Raw genomic sequence first — 20,224 nt, 5'->3', positions numbered from 1 at the left:
GCTCTCCACTCAATGAGCGAGGGATGCAGATGACGACCTCCCTGAAAGATGTTCCCATAATTCATATTATGAGTTATTGTTTTATTTTATCATTACCTATCTACATATTACGTTTTTCATTCTCTTTTCAGTATCTTTATTGTGTTCCTTGAATGTAATCATTTATTGTACAATATGTAATATCGAGGGCAAACAATGTTTTCTACAAAAAAAAACAAAATATGTTTTGTGAACAAATAGGTTTTGTTTAAGTTTATTTTTCTTAAAATTTGTTTTACTTATTAATAAATGTTTTATTTTTTTAAATATGTTTTTTTAATACATACTTACACATTTTTTTACAACAAATATACATTTTATTTCTACATCTTACAGAATGTATTATAAAGAAATAATACTAATAATAGCTTTTGTTCACCCTAGAGAGATGCAGCTCTTGTGTTCGGTGAGGGAATTCATTCTCAAATAATAAAGTCATGTATGTAATAAAATATTGAAAATAGATAAGAAATATCATATAAATTCGCCGTCTTTTGAACAGATTTTAAAATAAAATACTGTTGAAAGCAGATGACAGACTTTTTGAAATCTTAGTATTACAAATCAACATATGAAGTTAAAAATATGAAGTTGTTGAACGCCAAAAAAAGCATAAAGTTTAATGTCGCTTACTGTCAAGGGTTTTGTTTCAATGATTTTGGGGTGACTGCCGAATTCAACAGTGGGGCGCACTTGCAAGTGGCACAGGATCAGTAGTTGTGTATGCTAACTTGAGGCTAACTTGACTCTGGCTTGGAAGGAGCCCCCGTACCTGAGCTGGTCACACCGAGTTACTCCAAGAGTATCAATGGAAGGCATGTTGGGAAGATTGCTTCTGTTGAAGGAGACTAGATTGTCATTTCGATCACTTTTAGAAGTAATCAGTCATGACTTGGGAGTAAAATTCTCTATTTTAGTCAGAATATTGGGAAACACTTCCTTGCAAAAAGAGTAGTGGAAGAACGAAACAAACTTCCACAACATGTCATCCATTCTACTAATATAAACCCATTTAAAGCTTCATTCGTTTTCGGAGAGAAGAAAGGATTAACTTATTTTAAATTTAAAACAACTCAATTGCTGTTAAACTTATTGTACAATCTAATATGAGCTCATCAGTAGAATGATGAACGAATAATATGCAATGATTTACAATCCAAACAAACTTCAATAGAACAAACAATAAACTATATCTAATGTGATATTCTTTTAATATGAAATAAAAATACATGATAAAACAATTGATATCATTTTTTAATTGGTCCCAAATATATTACAGTGATATAATAAACATTACATATTATTTCTGACTAATAACACGCCATTTCAGCGAAGGCAGTGAGGGTGGAATACCCCCCACGTACAAACACGTCTGTCCAAGCACACACTCTTTGTTTCATCCACAATCATGCATACAGAAATCCAAAATAATGCTTTTGTATTGACAGTTGTGATATAAAGTTTTGCAAATGACATCAATCTTAAGAAGTAAGTTCACAACTCTCAGACAGACGGTACCTTTATCATTAAACCAAGAGGCACTCCTTATCCTGAAAAGTAAAAACCAGAAAATGTTTAATCTTCATCTTTAAAACACGTGTTAAGTGACATTACCTGCAACGTTCGAAAGGTCTAGGACGGACGATCGATGAAGCCCTAAGTCAATACGATATGGATCCAATCTGTCATCGATGGTCAGTTAGCGATATTTGTGAGCACTGTCAGAATATGATTCCGACAGTCGGTAGACAAAAGCCGCTACTTTTAGCGCGACCTCCGAGGTAAGCTGTCAATATGGACAACTGTTTGGGTTATGTCATTCATTATGCAAAATAACTGGATAATTAATAAATGGGGGTGATCTAACTAAGCTCTTAGAACTGAAAAAAATCGTATATACTACCATCCACATTCCCGCTTACATCAGTCTTGCATTATTTGCGAATCTCCACATTTCACCCGATCATACATGGTTTTACCACACATACGCCTCAGGGATCTCAGCATTCAGTCTCTAAAAGGTAATATTGCTAATTCAGAAGGTCGCGGGTTCGAACCCGGCGTGCGCAAATAAATTTTATTTGATTAATTTGTGTTATTTCCCAATTAATTAATTTAAATAATATATAGTATATTTGCGGCACGTTCCAGAGTGGAAGATAGTCTCAGTATCGCCCTGGTGTAAGACCACCATTCAGAATTGAAACGTTGCTTGAAATGGCTTTAGCCGTGTTTGGTGACCAGATCTGAATAGCCAGGTACTTCCCCACCTTCCTCTTCCCCATCTCCCTCCCCTCCCCAATACCCTCTGCCTCACAACATAGCCCAATTGGGGATGCCATAGTCTCACTGGCTCCAGACGGGAGCAGTTGGGACTCTTGTGCGGTATTACTGTAAAAAAAAAAAAAAAAAGAAATATAAGATCAACAGAAATAACAGACAGTTAACAAAGATTTTTAAAAGACAATAAAATGCTTTCAATGGAAGAGTAGTAAAAAAACACAAGATGTAAAATGAATTATGTACCATGTAAACATATTATTAAAAATAAAAAATAATTACAAAAAAAAAAAAAAAAATTTTTTTAAAGACCGTTATCTTTTATTTTCGTTTAGATGTATTAGTATTTTTTTCTTTTTCAATGATATATTACACTGTTGTGTATAACCTTTAAAGAAGTTAAAGAAAAGTTTTTTCCAATAAAAATTGAACATTTATTGTCTTCGGATCCCCTTAATCAGCGATTCCATTGATTAATTTTGAGTAAAAAATGTAGACGCTATTAATATACATAATATATTATAATACATAATACAATGCTAAAAAGTTCTTCCATACTGCTGTGTGGAGATAGCTGGGGATGCTTTCCTAAAGATGAGTTGACTTGGACCATACGTACACGCGACGTGAGTTTCGTGCGCGTAGCAAACGCATTGCTCGGGAGTATCCGCCATACTATTGTATTGTGTTCATACACAACGCGACGCGTCATCAATGGGTTTGACTTCAGTTGCACGCTACTGACAGTGTTGGTAGCACGCTATAACTACCACTCGTTTGATAGAAATGGTGCCGGAGGATGATTTAAATGTTAAATTTGTTATGGAGATGGGAAAATAATAAAGTTTATGTGACCATAAATTACTGGAATACGTAAGAAAGGATTTAGCGCGTCAATTTGACATCATTCTCGTGTAGTTGTTCCTTGTCGGCGATGAATGCCCAATATTGATTACATTATATGCATTGAGTTATATGTATATAGAGTTTACATTCCTTGCAATATCTGTGTGAAATATTGTTCCCGTGCGGCAAGTAGAAAGAGGGGTGTGGCCGCTGTAAATGTCGCCCGAATCCTTTAAAAAACAGCGAACTAGCTCAATGAACCAGTCGAAGGCGGCCGCGTACAGATGCGCAAATGCTCCACGCATGTTAATGATTAATAAGTCAATTGATTAGGGTAAAACCCTACTTACAGATGAATAGTTATACTATTGCTTTCTGTATATTTTCCAGCATGACTTGTGCAATATCTCAGGGTGCATGTAGGCATTTTGAAGTTATCGCCGGAGACCTGCGCCCGGCGAGCGATTGTTACCGACTGATGCCCGTGATATCTCACAGTGAACAATGAACAATGAACCGATATGCGTGACGAACGCATATCGCTGTCTCTATCTATATACCTCAATAGTTGTATAGGTGAATTCAAAATAATGTTTAATTATTTTTTTATGTTTATAATAAAGATAATTGACTTCATCGCTTAAGTCTCTTGAGATTGTATAAACTCGACGATTGCACATTTAAAAATGATCCATTTCAGTATAATTGGGGTAGCGCCGTGTACGGAAACCAGCGTTAAAGAGTAGCATACTGGTAGGCGACTTGTGGTTGCATCGCAGTCACGTAACTTGTAAATACATCTGTGTGGGAAGGGCCTAAATCCAAAAAGAAACAGGCTTTACGGTTACCCACTATTAAATTAATAGAAGGAATTCCAATATAATAACCTTATACGTAAGCTGAGAATGTGTGTCTTTCTTTCTTTTTTAAATTAATGTCTACTTAAAACTAATTAAATCAACACTTCATTCCAAAATTTCATCCTTAGATATCATTCCTGAACTGAAAAAGCATCAAACAAAAAGCAAATTTTTCTCATATTATCAAAAATCTCTTTAAAAGGAAAATTTACGCAATTCATGTTCAAAGTTATCACAATATTAAGCCGCAAAGATAAAATTACCCATTTATCCCTCAGGCCTCTGGCGTATTGACCGTCATATTTCTTAAAGACGCTGTCGGAAGTTCGGAGAAGTTGTGTGTATTTCAACTTTGCAATAAAATCCAAATAAGTAGAATATTTTTGCACAGATCTGAAAACTAAAAATGTTTTTGAAATGTGATCAAATTAGCTTTAAAACTTTATTATTAGAAATAAACATTAACAAAATAATAATAATTTTAAGTCAAACGTGAAAAATTTTAAAAAAAATAGCTAACTGAATTAAAATTATTGATAACCAAAAAATGCAAACCCTTTTTAGCCAAATAATTATAAATGTCACCTATCTTTTGTGTCGATTCATGTAAAAATAATAGTTAAGTAATAATAAATCACAAAGTTTGATATTTTTTTCTGAAATTTCATTCGCAACCGTTATTAGTTAGATTTCTAACTATAATAGTAGTGGCGATACTATTTTCACTAAAGCGGTTCCCAAAAGTGGTTAAGGGTTACAGTTAGCCTATAAAGCTATTAAAGTTACCCACTAAACTGCAAACTTTCCCATAAAGTGGCAAAATTTAACCATTATTGGTGAAGTTACGCGATTAACGAGAAGAGCTACACATTTTCTATCGTAACACATGGGATACACATCCGTTGCATGGCGGGCGTCATATTTTCTAATAACAATATAGCAACCTTATTTGCACGTCATGAAAAATTACAATTATTTAATTTAGCTGCAAAATTAAAGGAGAATGGGCGAAATTGCCCGATAAAGGACAATTTAACTGTTGGAGTGAAGTTACCCTTAAGGCGGTTTAACCAGAGGACGAGAATTCAAATTTCGTTAAAAGACGGTCTCGCGATCGGACGTTTTTTAGACCGAGACAGAAATACCGAATTCATTCCGCTGCGAGCCGTACACTCTCGCGGCTGAGAAAACTACAGCATGGTTCCGAAGAAATAACAATTATTGTTGTTAAATTCTTGGTTGTAGATTTCTTCCTAATAATTATTTACATACATATTTGTAAATTATACGTCGGAGTGCGTAAACATAAATAAATACAAATGCAGGTTGTTGACATGGTAGATATAAAATATGTAGGTATATGAATATACATTTAAAAAAATTTCAAATATTTGTTTAATTTGTTTTATTTTTAATATTTTATACGAGTTTTCCAAAGGTGAGTAAAAATCTTTTGTTTTACTTATTTATTCGTTTGTCCCAAAGGTATTACCGGTAAGTTTTATTTCTAATACTTATCTTTAAAGTATTACTTGATTTGATATGTATGACATTGAAAAGAGGGTTTGTTCCTTACAACTGAAGTAGTATATATATTAAAACTAGGTTTTATTTCCAACTATTTTCTACGGTACCTACCTACATATGTAGTTATGCGATTGCATAATATTGAATCGCTTTCATGTATTTGTTTTTTTTTCATGATTAACGGAGCGACCTGACTCGTCTAATTTTCGAAATGTTATTAAATTCACGAGTAAATTTCGATTGAAAAATCATAGGTCATGTCAAAATCATGTCAAAAATAACCTTGTTTTTTTTCCTAAAACAAGAAGCTCAATTCACAATACTTATGACATTATGAAACTGACAAAAAGTAACACAAAAAATATAAAATATGTTGAATTATACCAATGTAATAGTGAATCGGACAATAAATTAATTATGTCCTTCTATAGATCAAAAAAACCGATTGTCTTCGAATACAAACTTAATAATATTTACTTAACAACTGTTACATCTATTAAAGACCTTGGTGTCTCTCTTGATAGAAAGCTTTCTTTTCGGGATCACATAACTGCAATCGTTAATAAATCGCTCAAACTACTTGGTTTCATCACTAGAATCACTTCGGACTTCAAAAACGTAAATATCCTTAGAACTCTTTACTGCTCCTTGGTTCGCCCCCATCTTGAATATGCTTGTGTTATTTGGTCTCCTTTTTATGCTGTCCACATTCGACGCATTGAATCTGTTCTACATCGGTTCTTAAGAGGGATTGCTAGGAGGCTAGGTTTAGAAAAAGGCAAATACTCATATGATGAAATTGAACGAACTTTAAACCTTTCTCCTTTGGAAGTCCGTCGGGAAAGAAATGACCTCATTTGCTTCTTCAAAATTATAAATGGTATTATTGATTCACCTACGCTACTGCAACTCATTCCCTTCAATATCCCCTCGCAAAGACTCAGAAATAATGAACTGCTCTTCCTCAACCATCATTCGACAAATTATGGATATTATTCACCATTGTCCAGAATGTGTAGACTGGTCAACTCAAGTCAAAACCTTAACTTTTTTGGGATAAGTCTAAATGATTTTTGCCAGTCGCTAAACAAGTGACGGAATATTATAAGTGTCCTGTGGTCCTGACCCACGGCGTATTCTTGACTTGATTCGACTTGTCACTTTATTTTCTAATATTATATCTACCATATGTCTTTGCTTTCATGTACCTTTGTCTACTCCTATATTTTTCATTTTACTTTATTCGTGTTATTATTTTGTAATTTGGACGATGTCCGTTAATAAATAAATAAATAAATAAATAAATAAATAAAATAGAAATTATGAACAAAAAAATTATTTGAATCGCACATCACGAATCGAAATTCATTTGGTTCGTGGCACTTTTTGACTACCAATCCCAAACAGTTTCACATACTTTGGCATAAGTTTTAACATTTATACATGAAAAAACGATGACAGACATAAACTCCTGTCCATAGTTGATTCTTTTCCCTGGAAATTAAACAACACAAAATTATCGCCAAATCTTATACAAAATATGTGCTTATTCTGACTGATTCTTTCGAACGACTCTGTAGCATATAAGTACGTACAATGTACACGGATAATTAAATATCACTAACCTTTATTTTTTCTGAAAATATATCTCCCACGTACGTTTTTGATGTCGTAATTTGTGCTTTCTAATAAAACTTTTTTCCAAGGGTATTTTCCTCCCCATTTTTAAGCGAGGAATTTCTTTAAAATGTTGTCAACTAGACTGACGTGGAATAGACGTCCGCTCGCCGCCCTGTCGCAGCGCAGAATGATAAAATTGCGGCTTGCGCCGGGGTAATCCCAAACAACGAACGAACAACAAACGCGAATCGAAATTAATTACTATTATATACTTTAAGAATATATTTTTTGGTCATAAATTATTTCTAATGTTTCAATAATGTCTTGGTAAATTATTTTTCTAAAAAAATCTGAACTATACCAATTTGTAAGACCATAAATAAATAGTCCAATTGAGGGATTTTCGTCACAAAACGCGTGCTCGGATTTATTTATTAGTAATTTTATTTGAAATAAAAACAAAATTCTTATACAACATACTTATGATTGATAATTTATTGATTTTTTATACTGTATTATTATATGATTTGAAATATTTGTTGTATAATACAAAGTCACATTTGAAAATGCAACAAATTTGCACATCGTCCAACGGTAACACTTTATTATGATATGAAAATAATATTATTTTTCAAAATTTTACATCTTACTTTACAAGATAAAATAACGATCTTTAGAAATCAATTTGTGTTTTTTTCTAGAAAAGTGTCCATACGTCTTAAAGTGGCCTCAGAAATGCTAAATTTCAGGTCAAGTCTACCTATTTCGCCTTAAGATCCTTAACTACAAATCCTCTGCACATCCCAGAGCGGTAGATCGCACTGGTAAAAGGCAGAAACGAAACGTTGGTCGAATTGACATTCCCCATTCGACCTAAATAGCTCAATCCTTCCAAACTAGTCCTACTAATGGAATACTTGCCCTGCGTTAGTCGTATATCTCCTCAATCCTCAATCATTAACCTGATGAATATTTGGTCTGTAACAATAATGCAGGTAGCAGGATGGGGCGTCACCGAGGATAGAAAGCCCTCGGAAGTGCTTCGAGTCCTGAACCTGCCCGTTATCGAGGACGGTGTATGCAGGAAGGAGTTCTCAAAATACCACTTCCAGGGCCATTTCACTTACGACAAGTTCTGCGGTGGATATACAAATGGTTTGTGAAAAAGTTTTTGTTTGCATAATATTCCTCACAACACAAAAATGTTTAAAATTATTTTTTATATTAGAGATTTAGACTTTAAATATTTTATAAGATTATAAAGGTAATTAAAACAAGAAATTAATTTAGGATGTACATAAAACATTAGAAATAATAAAATAGTTCAGAATATATTTAAGAGAAAGTTAAAATTATATGGTGGTACTAAAAAAAAATGATTTAATATTTTTTTTTTATATCAGCGGGTAATTGATTAAGTAGTGATTCTGTGCTATTGTGGTTCATACAGGTGGTACAATTAGTCCACCAACAGAAGTATTCCTTGTGCTAATATTTAGCAGTGGGGTATTATTTTCACTAAAGATATCTTTGTCCTAATTCAGGGAACAGCGAATTCTTGGAATACATTTATTGTTGGGTAGTAAATAGTAATACGGTTTTCTTAGGATAATTTTTATCAGAATTTTTTTAATTGTTTCGAGTGGGAGAATGAAAGATTTATATGCACCCCCCAAGCAATAATTCCATATTGTAGTACAGAGTGCGCAAGTGCAAAATACATTACTTAATATTTATAATGAGATAGTATTTCTAAGTCTGAAGTATGTATGAATTAGTTTCCTCATTCTGTTTACTGTAGAGTTTATTTGATTTTTCCATTTGCTTTTACTATCGATATTCCGAGATATTTTTTTGTTCTTTACTTCTAATAATTATACAATTTTAGTTACAGGGTATGATTTTAAGTAGACAATTTCTGTCGTGAACTTTAATGTTTACATTTATATTTGAAATATTCTCTGTTAGCCTCAGAGGTAGAAAATGAGTATTTTCAACATTTAAAGAGAGTAAGTTTATGTAAAACCATTGTTTGATGATATTTTTTGCATTATTTTTGCTCTTTCCAAGAGTTTTCTTCAATTGTTAATACTGTATCATCTGCATAATATATAATCTTTCCGATGATCGGGAGTTCAAAAAGTTAATTTACATATAATATGAATAATATTGGGCCCAACACAGTTCCTTGTGGGATTCCAAAATTATTTTTTTCTATATCACTTAACTCGTTGTTTACTTTCACTTGCTGGGTTCTTTGATATAGATCATTATTTATCCACGATTAAGCTGTGTCAGTTATTCCTAATTTATTTAGTTTGTCGATTAATTTTGAGTGTGAAACACTGTCAAAAGCTTTACAGAGGTCAATTAATATATTTAAGCATTTTTCCCTTTATCCGATGCTTTATAAATAACTGTAGTTAATTCCGCTATTGCGTCTTGCGTGCTCAATTTTTCTCTGAAACCGTATAAACTGGGGTAAATACATTTTTTGTTTTCCGTGTAATCTACAATTCATTTCTTTATTACTCTTTCGTTTATTTTAGCTACATTGGATATTAACGGTATTGGGCGGTAATTGTTTATTTCTTTCGAATCTCCGGATTTATACATGGGTGTTATAATGGATTTTTTGTAGTTTGATGGGAATATTCCATTTTCAATGCTTACATTAATTATATGAGTAATTGGTTTAGTAAACGAGTTTGAATGAAAGTTTTTGTCTGAAGTTTACGAAAAAAATGTTGAAAATATTTGCACACTTTTTTGATTCACGGATAGCATTTAATATGGTTCCATTGTTGTTTATAACATTTATAATTGATTTATTTTTATTCATAATTTCGTTTATAGTTTTCCATGATTTTTTAGGGTTTTTCTTTGTAAGGATTATTTTTTCTTTATAATATTTTTCTTTCATATCTTTAATAATTTTTGTGAGTTTGTTTCGAAATATTTTATATTCAGTTTTGATGTGATTATTTTTTGGTTTTTTTTTTGTTAGAATGAAGAGTTTTTCTTTTTTCCGGATAGATATAATTAAGGCTTGCGTAATCCATGGTTTAATTTTCCTTAATTTAGAATTAATTTGGAGATTAGTATTTAATGTTTCTTCAAAATAATTTTCACATATATATCACAAATATATCAGGGATTTGGCAATTTATTATTGATTTCCATGATTCATTAAGTAATTTATTATTTAATTTGTGTTTTTACATAACATACTTTAAATTCTAAAGGAACTTTGTCTTCCTTCAAACCCACAACGCTGGAAGAAGTAATAAAAATTATTTCAAGCTCGCCTAATAAACAGTGCAGTCTTGATCCTATACCGACATGGTTATTAAAACAATGTTCTAATGTTCTAGCTCCATTCATAGTTCACGTTTTCAATAAATCACTTAGCACGGGTGACTTTCCTGAACCACTCAAGTCAGCTGTAGTAACACCAATCCTGAAAAATACACAACTAGACGCTGATAACTTAGGTAATTATCGACCCGTTTCAAACTTACCATTTATTTCAAAAATCCTGGAGAAAATTGCTGCCGCACAAATAACCAGTCACTTGAATTCAAATAAATTATTCGCAAAACGTAAATCTGCGTACAGAAAGTTCCACTCAACTGAAACCGGACTACTTCGTATGCTATCAGACATAACTCTGGCCATAGAGTCAGGTAAGTTATCACTTATCTCACTCCTAGACATGAGTGCAGCGTTTGACACGATTGATCATGAATTCCTCATTAGGAGATTAGAGGAAACATTTGGTTTGAATTCCGACATGAAAAATTGGCTGGTATCCTATTTATCCAATCGCTTACAAGCCGTGAGGGTTGGAAATAAATTGTCCAACTTCGCAACAATTTCTTCAGGGGTACCCCAGGGATCCGTTTTGGGTCCACTTCTATTCATCCTTTTTACAAATGATGTCCCCAAAATAATCGAGTCATTTGATCTCTTGTCTCACTGCTACGCTGACGATCAGCAAGTTTATTTTTACTGCGCTCCAAATGAAATCAATAGTCTCAAAATCCGTATAACTGAATGTCTAGAAGCAATAACTCGTTGGATGTCTTCAAACAAGCTGAAGCTCAATCCATCTAAGACTGAGTTTCTCTGGGCAGCCACAAAAAAACGTCAACATTTCATAGACAATTCACCTATTACTATTTCCGGCAGCGATATCATCCCAAAAGCAACAGTCAAGCTTCTCGGTGTCAATTTAGATTCAGACTTTTCGTTTAAAAGTCAAATAAATAGGACTGTAAGCACCGGTTTTTTTCACCTAAGACAACTCAAGTCTGTCCGAAGAAACCTTCCTTCAGAAGCAACAAAACTACTTATCAACTCTTACCTAGTCTCACGTCTCGATTACTGCAACGGGGTCGTTATCTGGGCCGAAGGCTTGGAATAAACTCCCTCCGGAACTAAGATCCATAACAAGTCCAACAGAATTCAGGTCTAAACTAAAAACTTACCTTTTTAAGCTGTCGTACCCTTAAATGAAATATACCAATCCTAAGAGAAAGTCCAGTTATATTCAATTTTTTTCAATTAAGTCCTAAATCCTGTATCTAAATTTCGCCAATAAACAATTAGATAATGTTAATTAAGTGTTAATCTCAAGCGACCTACCAGGTAAGTATTGTACTGTATATTTTCTCCATAAATAGTTAAGTAATAACATAGATCACTGTAGAAATGTATTATAAGTTTGTACAGCGCCCTTGAGGTGTTTTTGCACAAAAACGGCGCTATACAAGTCATACAATTATTATTATTATTAAATCATAAACAAATATGCTGATAATGTGCTATAAACAAGTATGATGATCTTTTATGTAATTTTTCCATATGATAGATTTATTTTTTCTGTGTGTTTAATATTGCTCCAAATATGATCTAGGCACGATGGTGCTTGTTTTGAAATTTCTCTTGTGAATTTATTTACACATGACATTAAGTTCATTTCATTCATAGCATTTATATAATCCATTTAATTTTTGCTGTGAATTTTATTTTTCAATATGAAATGTTTTTTTATAATAAGCGGGTTAATTATCTTAGGCACAGCCGTCTGCAATGGAGACAGTGGAGCTGGCCTGGTTTTCATGTATGGAGGCTTGGTGAAGCGATGGTACTTACGCGGGGTGGTCAGCATCGCGCCATTATCCGAGACAGGTTTCTACTGCAGAGAAGACACATACACGGCCTTCACCAGGGTCTTCGCCCTGAAGGACTGGCTGTTGTCCGAGTTACACACTAATTCATTACAGCGTGAACTATACCAAGGTGAGATGTTATTAGTTATTAAACACTATACCATCAGCTTCATTAAATAATCCAGGGGAAGATCGTTGGAAGACATAGCAGAGGAAGGGATTGCACTTTGGAGTTCAAAATCTTGGTGAATAGGATCACACCTGGGACCTGTATTGTTTTTTGTTTGTTTATTAACGATATTATCTCTGTGTTTGATGAAATTTTGGTACTCCTGGTGATGATCTTAAAGTATACAACAAATTTAAGGCGATGCACTACGTCGTGTAATATTTTAAATCCAGCCGCTATCAATAACAGCCCTCACGTAGATGGCGATAAGGTTTAAATTCCCGTTTAACACCATCCGCCTGTCTTGATTTATGCAAGAAAAAAACATGGCCAAAGTGCCTTTTATTTTATTTTCTGGATGTTCAGGCATAAATATTTTATTTTTTTTCCGATCATTTTATAAATAACTTAATTTGCCACATTATACAATAAAATTGTAACCGAAAATGGTTCGTAAGTAGGAGATTTTGAACTTTAACGCAGTTTTCATAGGCCTTATACATTATTTTTTCTGGGCTTATAAAAAGACTTATCTAAAAAATACTTGCTTATTTCAAAGGCCAAGATGTATTCTACTCGCAATATTTAATTAAAGCATCTGAAACATTTCTAGGCGACCAAATTTTCAAACCAAAAACACATGATTTCGCATTACTACGTAGTGCATCAAATGTTCAGCAAATAAAACTTGTAAGGCTACAAGAGTAGTGCACTCTTATTGATTATCATCTCGTACTTAATATTGATTAATGTTAAACGATAACTTTCTATTGAATCTAAAAAATTCCATTATTTGCAAGACCTTTAAATAATAATTTTTCTTTTGCATCTCGTTTACATTTTCAAAACAAAATACAAATAAAGTATTTAAAATACTCTGTAAATTTTAATATTTTATGTTACCAGGTTAATTCGGTAAATCCGATTATAATATATGCTACCAGATTAATTTTTTCTACTTCTCACAAAACAATGTATGTGTACTTATATTTATTATATACATTTTCTTTATTACACAATTTAGTTTCAGAGAAAAATGAAACTTTTTTTTTTGTTTTTTGTTATGTAATTATGTACATTTCAGTAATAATATGAACTAAACATGTCAATTTGTCTGTCCTAGAACGGGAAACTTTCCTAGTTGGACAGGCAAAGCATCCAATATGTAATATGTACTTTTTTTTGATAAATAAATAAAAATAAATAAAAATGTCAATATTTCGAAGCGCATCTGAGTTTAACAATGTATGGTGTTGCCGTGATGTTTAGGTATCGTCCATTCTTAGTTTTTTTTTCATTTCTACCAACTTTCGTATCAATTATTTGCCTAAAGTAACCTGTAATACTTGTTCCTTTGCAGAGCCCGCCCTTCGCTCATCACCCAATGAGTAAGTTTTAAAAAAGAATATTGATTCATATTGATCCTATGCGGTAGACAGAAGTCACAAGTCAATGTCGTGTCATTGCGCATTGTGTAGACAGCCATGCCACTGTTTGTGTTATACAAAATACACCCGGTTGAAACCGAATTTACACTGTTTTCTGTCAATAATGTTGCTATTGCAATTGGTATTAGTAAAATTAATTTGAAAACACACACAGAATTTGTATTTATATTCATCATTTTTTTGAAAAATTAGTTAATTTAAAAAAAAAGGATTATGGTAATGATCAGGTACGTCAGATTGTTTCAAAATACATTAAAAGTCATCCTAACATCACGTGGCCAAGTGTACGCATTATGAAATAGTGACGAAACAGCAGAACTGTTTTTATGTTTCAGTAAAGATTCATTTTTTCTAATGTGAAATTGCCGTGTTTATTAATAAAGGAGGTTGGAATTGAAGTACCTACACGCAAATCTTATAATTTCAGAGAAAATTTTGGTTTTGATTCAAAATTAGAGAAATTTAGAAAAATAAGCTTTTTGGCGCGAAGTCTACTGTTCACAGAACTACTAGTTTATGTACCAGACCAAACAGGAGAGAAACAAAGAATTTCTCTATTTCATTTGATTCTTCTGGATTGGGAATGGATGAATCAGGGAATCAATTCCTTTTTGTAACGATGAAATATAACAATAAGGGCCAAGGAAGTGAGGGGGAGAGGGGCTGGCTCGTTCGCGAACCGTTGTTCAATCGAACCGGTTCACCGAATTGGATCTTTATAGAGACCTGGAACTAGTGATCTGGCTCTTTAAACTGAGCCGCTTCACCCACTTGACTGCTATTATGAAACAGTGACGAGAAAGCAGGACTGTTTTGAACGGTGAAGAAACGAACTGGATTTTGAAAAAGTAACAAAAGTCATCCGAGAAGTCACTTGGTTCATTTTTGACCTCAAACGTAAACGTTTGAATATGCGGCTCTTCCAAATACAATTAATTTTATGGGTAACAATAAACTCACTACTGACTATTATCATAGACACCTCATACTTCGACTAATGACAGGTCTTATACAAGCCTAGTATAAATTAGTTCAACTATTATTACACTGGTATATATTTTTTTTGAATTATGCATTGTCTTGATATTATTAATTATTAATAACTGCATCACTTGTAATAGTGTTTTTGTTCTTGAATTTATTGCTATTATTATCCTGTTTACCACTGTACGCTTGTAATTCGATTACCGCTGTATTGTAAAAGCCATTTTATGGCGTTTGAATTGAATAAATATGGCTGACGGCGAGTTAATGCTAGTTTCACATGGGCATTATGATGATATTCTCGTAACTAGTATGTGGACTTGACCAATTTCACCATGGTGAAACATATTTTCAAATGTTTGTGTTTCAAAGACTAATACATATATAATTTAGTGTATTAATAGTTTATTGTTTGACGTAGATCTGGCTGTCCACTGCCAGTTGTCCCACTCCACGGGCAGTACAGCGTCTCTGAGCGCGAGAAGGCCATCGTTCCCGGAGAGAGGGTTCCCGCAGACACGGTGCTGACTTACTCCTGTGATGAAGACTTAGTCATCTCGGAAAAGAATTCCGTTTGTGGACAAGACGATAAGTGGTCCAAATCACCAGTGTGCAGCAGTAAGTCACTTCTTATTTTGGTTCATCGATCAATCATCAATAGAACTGTTTATTATCTAAAATTATTATAAATATATTTTTATGCCTTTTTATTTTGAAATCAATCATTGTGTGTTGTGTTTTATAACCTGTTGTGTCTGTGTGTCTATAGGTAGCAACTGCACCATGGAAGATACGGGGATAGCAGGAGTATGCAAGCCATTCGCCAACTGCCAGTCAGCAAAGGAGGTCAACAGTAAAGGAATTCGGCCACAGGTTCTAACTCTTTTTCTTTATGTGACATTCATTACTGTTTGAAATCAATCTGCTTTCCGGCCAATTAACTTAAATCTTAACGTATAAATAAAATATTTGCATAAAGTGATAAGCAGGTACAAGAAGACATATGAATGTGCGTGTTGCGTGTATTGGATACTCAATAGTTGATATGCGGATGTGTGCATTAGATGCTTAATAATATTTCTATTTTTGAGACCGATAATCTTTGTTGTTAATTAAAATTCTACCTAGAGAGTTTACATTATAAAAAGCTGTTTTGCAAGAATTTTAATTAACAACAAAGATAAGAGAGATAAACTCGAGAACTCGGGCGTTTACCAAGTGAACTGCGCTAACTGCCCAGCATATTACGTTGGTCAAACAGGGAGATCTTTCAAAACCCGTATTAAAGAGCATTTTACAAATTGGGTAAATAATAAAGGCGACTTGTCAAATGTAGCATCACATTTATTAGAAAACAAACACTCGTTTGATAAAGACAGAGATGTTAAAGTCCTCCATACTTGCAATAAAGGCCACAAACTTGATAGACTAGAATCTTTAGAAATTACTCGCTTAATTAATAAAATAGACCCTAACTTTGTAATGAATAAACAATTAGAATCATTTGCCAAGTCTCCGCTCTTGTATCCATTGTAATTTTCATAATAATTTCGACATTAAAATAAGTAGTAAGGTTAGACCATCCCTATTTCAATGTAAACATGTACCCCTTCAATAAGTAACTTTGTAATTAATAAGCTATTAGTATCAGTTGCTAAGTCCCTACTTTCTTAATTCTTATAATAATTTCTCAAATGTAAACATGTATCTTTTCAAAAAGCAAATATAATCCCATCATAAATAACGATTTGACAATAAAATTAGGTCATTAATAATGCATATTACCTGTGAGGTTTTTTCCCTAATAAATATTGAAATAAGCTACAAACCCAAGGTAATTAGCTTACTGGAATTACCAAATATTTAGAAATTCAACAATCTTAAACGACTTAGTAACAAATAAAATTGATTAAAACCCTATAAACTACCCCTCTCCCCCCTCCCCAATATGTTGTGTATATAAACCGTAGACTAAGAATTTTGTGTACCAGTCTGAAGATGGCTTTGACGAGCTGAAACCGGTTACGGTCAAAATAAAATTAAGTGGAACAAAGTTTTTTATTTGTTTTATTATAATATATTAGATGCTTAATAGTTATTGTGTGGTTGGTTCACAGAAGTGTAACGAAGATTTGGTGTGCTGCGCCGAGCCTTTCTGTCCGCCGCTGCCAGAGGGAATGGTCACCCAGACAATTAGTGGTTCGAGAGCGGCAGATTGTGAGTTTCACAAAACCTTCATTAAGTCCCCACTAAACCTTAAATTATCACCTCTCAATAGATTTTAAATTAGAGTGTTGTCCAAGTAAGACAGAGGTTCTGGGTTAGATCCCCAGTTGCGAGTTTTGTTTTGTTTCGTGTTTCGTTTAGATTATATTTATATTCATTTCTTCTTCAATGATTAGATAATATTACATTAATGTGTATAACTTAAAGTTATTCCAATTAATTCAAATATTTATTACCCCAAACACCAAGGTTATCTACGGAAGTTACTTTGTAATGATAAGAACTAAGGTACTAAAGAAAACTAAGAACTAAGGTACTAAAAAGAAACTTAAACTTAAACTTAAACTTAATCTAATTGTTTTTTATTGTATTTATATGACTATTTTATTTTTGATTTATATTTTAATTTTATATTTAGGTACCTGCCTAATATTTTTATTTTTTTATTTTCTGTTTGTTTTATCTTATTTCCATTTTTATAATTTTTTTTTTTTTTTAACTGTATTTTATTGTTTCCCTGTTTTATTTCATGTAATATGGCAGACTGGGATTGCACTATCCTCCCAGTCCTGCTGGATTAAAACTAAAATAAAATAAATAAATAATAAAAAAAAATAAAGAGGTTTCATGATTACTTAATAAATAATGTAATACACCTACTGATACACTGTTATGGTTTGTACATTGAAGCATGACTCTCCCCTACTAGCGCAGATCTCATCAACTGTCCGAGTCGGGACGGGATGAGGGTCAACACATATTATAATGTTCACTTCAGTTTCTTATTGGGTAAAGTTATGAGGCTGACAGAGGTATCGAAGCCTAAAGGAACTATCTGCATCTGCTTTATTAGGAATATCTTCCACTGGGATGAGTTAGTCAGTCCATTGAATAACTGTGCTCTCAAACTGTTTCCTCTACAGACTGCGTAGGGCTCGCTGAGATGTTGCACCCCTGCCAGCGCACTGCTATCGGCTGGACACGAGGGGATTTGTGTCCAGCTATAGGGGACACCAGCGTAGTACACAACAAAACACGTATGCAGTCTACCACAGAGGCCCCGCACTATGTAAGTTGCACACATTATTACAAACTGTTTCCTCTACAGACTGCATAGAGCTGACTGAGAGTCTGCACTCTTCCCAGTGCACTAGTATCGGCGTTGCAACTGTCAAGTCGGAGTAATCAATATTACTCTAAGTCTAGTGTCACAGAGCTACCAACAATAATTATACAATATGTATTTGCAAAAAATTGTATAGCGCCGTTTTTGTTAAATATCACCTCGCTGTAGACTTATATTTTAACATCCCAACTATGTACATAATTAACTATCCATCACGCCAATTCAACACAGGGTAAGGCAGAGAGGATAGACAGCCGCATAACCGAATCAAGTTAATGATTCAATGGATTGTGCCATGTTTTCCTCGGGTGTCCCCGACTTCTTCTGTCACAAACTTCTCGTCATCTGTTCTCCTTACAATACTTTGTTTGTGTAACTGCTCTACATGTCCAAAACGTCTGCCTAGTACCAACTGTATGATATGATATTCTATTATAAGTAATAACTTAAGGATAACAGATTCCCTTTGTTCAGCTTGTCGGCAAATAACATAAAACTATATATTATGTACAATGCATTACCAGTGAGTGTAACAATGTACATACGTAATATCTAGTCCCAACTGGTCCCACCCGTCTGGAGCCAGGGAGACTACGGCTCCCCAATCGGGGTATGTTGTGAGGCTGAAGGTGGTGGATAGAGGAAGGAGATGAGTAGAGGAAGGTGGGGAAGTACCAGGCTATTCAGATCTGGTCACCGAATACGGCCAAAGCCATTTCAAGACCGTTTCAATTCTGAATTGTGGTCTTAGATCAAGGCGATACTGAAAGTATCTCCTGGAACGTGCTGCAAATATACTACATATTATTTTAAATGAGTAAATTGCAAAATACAAAAATTAATCAAATAAAATTTACTTGCGCACGCCGGGATTAGAACTCGTGACTCCGGCTTGCTAGTCAAGAGCCTTACCCCTAGACCACAGAGACCGTCAATTCTATTATCCTCTTAATATGGTAAAACTCGCACTTACACTACCAAAATCTACACATCTGCCCTGATGATGGATACTGTAACGCTGTCCGAAACGTTGACTAAAGAAGGACGGCAACATTAAAAGTGTTGTAAAAATTATAATCTTACGAACTGCACTCGTACCAGCCACACAACATACTCCATATTGGAGATGCCGTAGTCCCACTGGTTCCGAGCAGCTGGAATCTTGTGTGTTAACGATGTAAAAAGAAATAATTCAAAAGGGAAAATGAGATATTACTTTTCTAGCAATTTAAAACAACACTTGGTCAGAGAATAATATGAAGAGTGCTTCTGTTCCCAGGGACGGTTTGGTACTGGTGAGAGAGGCGACATCAGCTGGTGGACGGTAGGGGTGACATTACTGAGCGATCGGTGGCTGGTGACATCTGCAGACGCTGTTGAAAACATTGGGTGAGTTTATTGTTTTATTATTTTTAATTTCAAATCTTCTTTTAAATAACCATCAAAGTGATGAGCTAAATAAATGTATGTTTTGATTTGATATTTTAATAAGATGAACGACTGACCCCTTTTTCATTTGCGTGTTAGAGTGAGAAAGGTTTAAATCTCCTGTTCTGGGATACGTTCTAGATTTTTCAATAAATTCGACAAATTAATAAATCTGCCGAAAAAGTTCTAAAATTTTTACTTACAACAATCTAATCACTAAACTTGCTGTGTAAAGTGATCAGATCTTAATAGCCAGGTACTTCCTCTCATCACTCTTTTCAGTATCTCAACCGCTCGCTGCGGGCGGTTGGTACTCTTGTGCATGTACAGCTTGTGTGCCCTACAACACCGAGCAGAGAGCTTACCAGTACAGAGTAAAGAGCTCCACAATTAGAGGTGTTAAATTTAGATTTCGGGGAGATAGCGAGAAGGATCAGAATATCAAGCCAAGAAAAAATCAAAACTCATTAAAAAATATTCAGGTGATGTACTGATTG

The 20,224-nt window shown here is 33.8% G+C and overlaps 3 protein-coding genes across 3 annotated transcripts in view; all 3 read left to right on the top strand.

Annotated features, from left to right (window-relative positions):
• Positions 1-20,224, top strand: part of LOC149414337 (uncharacterized) — an 85,195-nt gene that overhangs the window by 56,342 nt on the left and 8,629 nt on the right. The gene's annotated exons all lie outside the window — the stretch shown is intronic.
• LOC149414339 (CLIP domain-containing serine protease HP8-like) lies at positions 8,162-15,720 on the top strand. Its single transcript, XM_089643880.1, has 5 exons — positions 8,162-8,327; positions 12,252-12,476; positions 13,876-13,903; positions 15,369-15,542; positions 15,717-15,720. Exons 1-5 carry the CDS (start codon positions 8,162-8,164, stop codon positions 15,718-15,720), a joined length of 597 nt encoding a protein of 198 aa, XP_089500006.1.
• Positions 15,337-19,692, top strand: LOC149414338 (uncharacterized). The gene is made up of 5 exons (XM_089643879.1): positions 15,337-15,565; positions 15,717-15,820; positions 17,065-17,164; positions 18,097-18,242; positions 19,579-19,692. Exons 2-5 carry the CDS (start codon positions 15,731-15,733, stop codon positions 19,690-19,692), a joined length of 450 nt encoding a protein of 149 aa, XP_089500005.1. The 5' UTR covers positions 15,337-15,565; positions 15,717-15,730.

This window comes from Hesperophylax consimilis, chromosome 20 (genome assembly GCF_061612785.1).
Source record: "Hesperophylax consimilis isolate HC1 chromosome 20, BYU_Hcon_1.0, whole genome shotgun sequence".
Classification (NCBI taxonomy): domain Eukaryota; kingdom Metazoa; phylum Arthropoda; class Insecta; order Trichoptera; family Limnephilidae; genus Hesperophylax; species Hesperophylax consimilis.
Note: the sequence above shows the minus strand (reverse complement) of the source record. Positions and strands in the feature narration are given on the sequence as shown.

Coding starts and splice junctions, on each gene's coding strand:
- LOC149414339 (XM_089643880.1), top strand. CDS start 8,162: ATGCAGGTAGCAGGATGGGGCGTCACCGAGGATAGAAAGCCCTCGGAA. Junction 8,328..12,251: donor CTGCGGTGGATATACAAATG/GTTTGTGAAAAA, acceptor TAATTATCTTAG/GCACAGCCGTCTGCAATGGA. Junction 13,904..15,368: donor CTTCGCTCATCACCCAATGA/GTAAGTTTTAAA, acceptor TGTTTGACGTAG/ATCTGGCTGTCCACTGCCAG.
- LOC149414338 (XM_089643879.1), top strand. CDS start 15,731: ATGGAAGATACGGGGATAGCAGGAGTATGCAAGCCATTCGCCAACTGC. Junction 15,821..17,064: donor GTAAAGGAATTCGGCCACAG/GTTCTAACTCTT, acceptor GTTGGTTCACAG/AAGTGTAACGAAGATTTGGT. Junction 17,165..18,096: donor TGGTTCGAGAGCGGCAGATT/GTGAGTTTCACA, acceptor TTTCCTCTACAG/ACTGCGTAGGGCTCGCTGAG.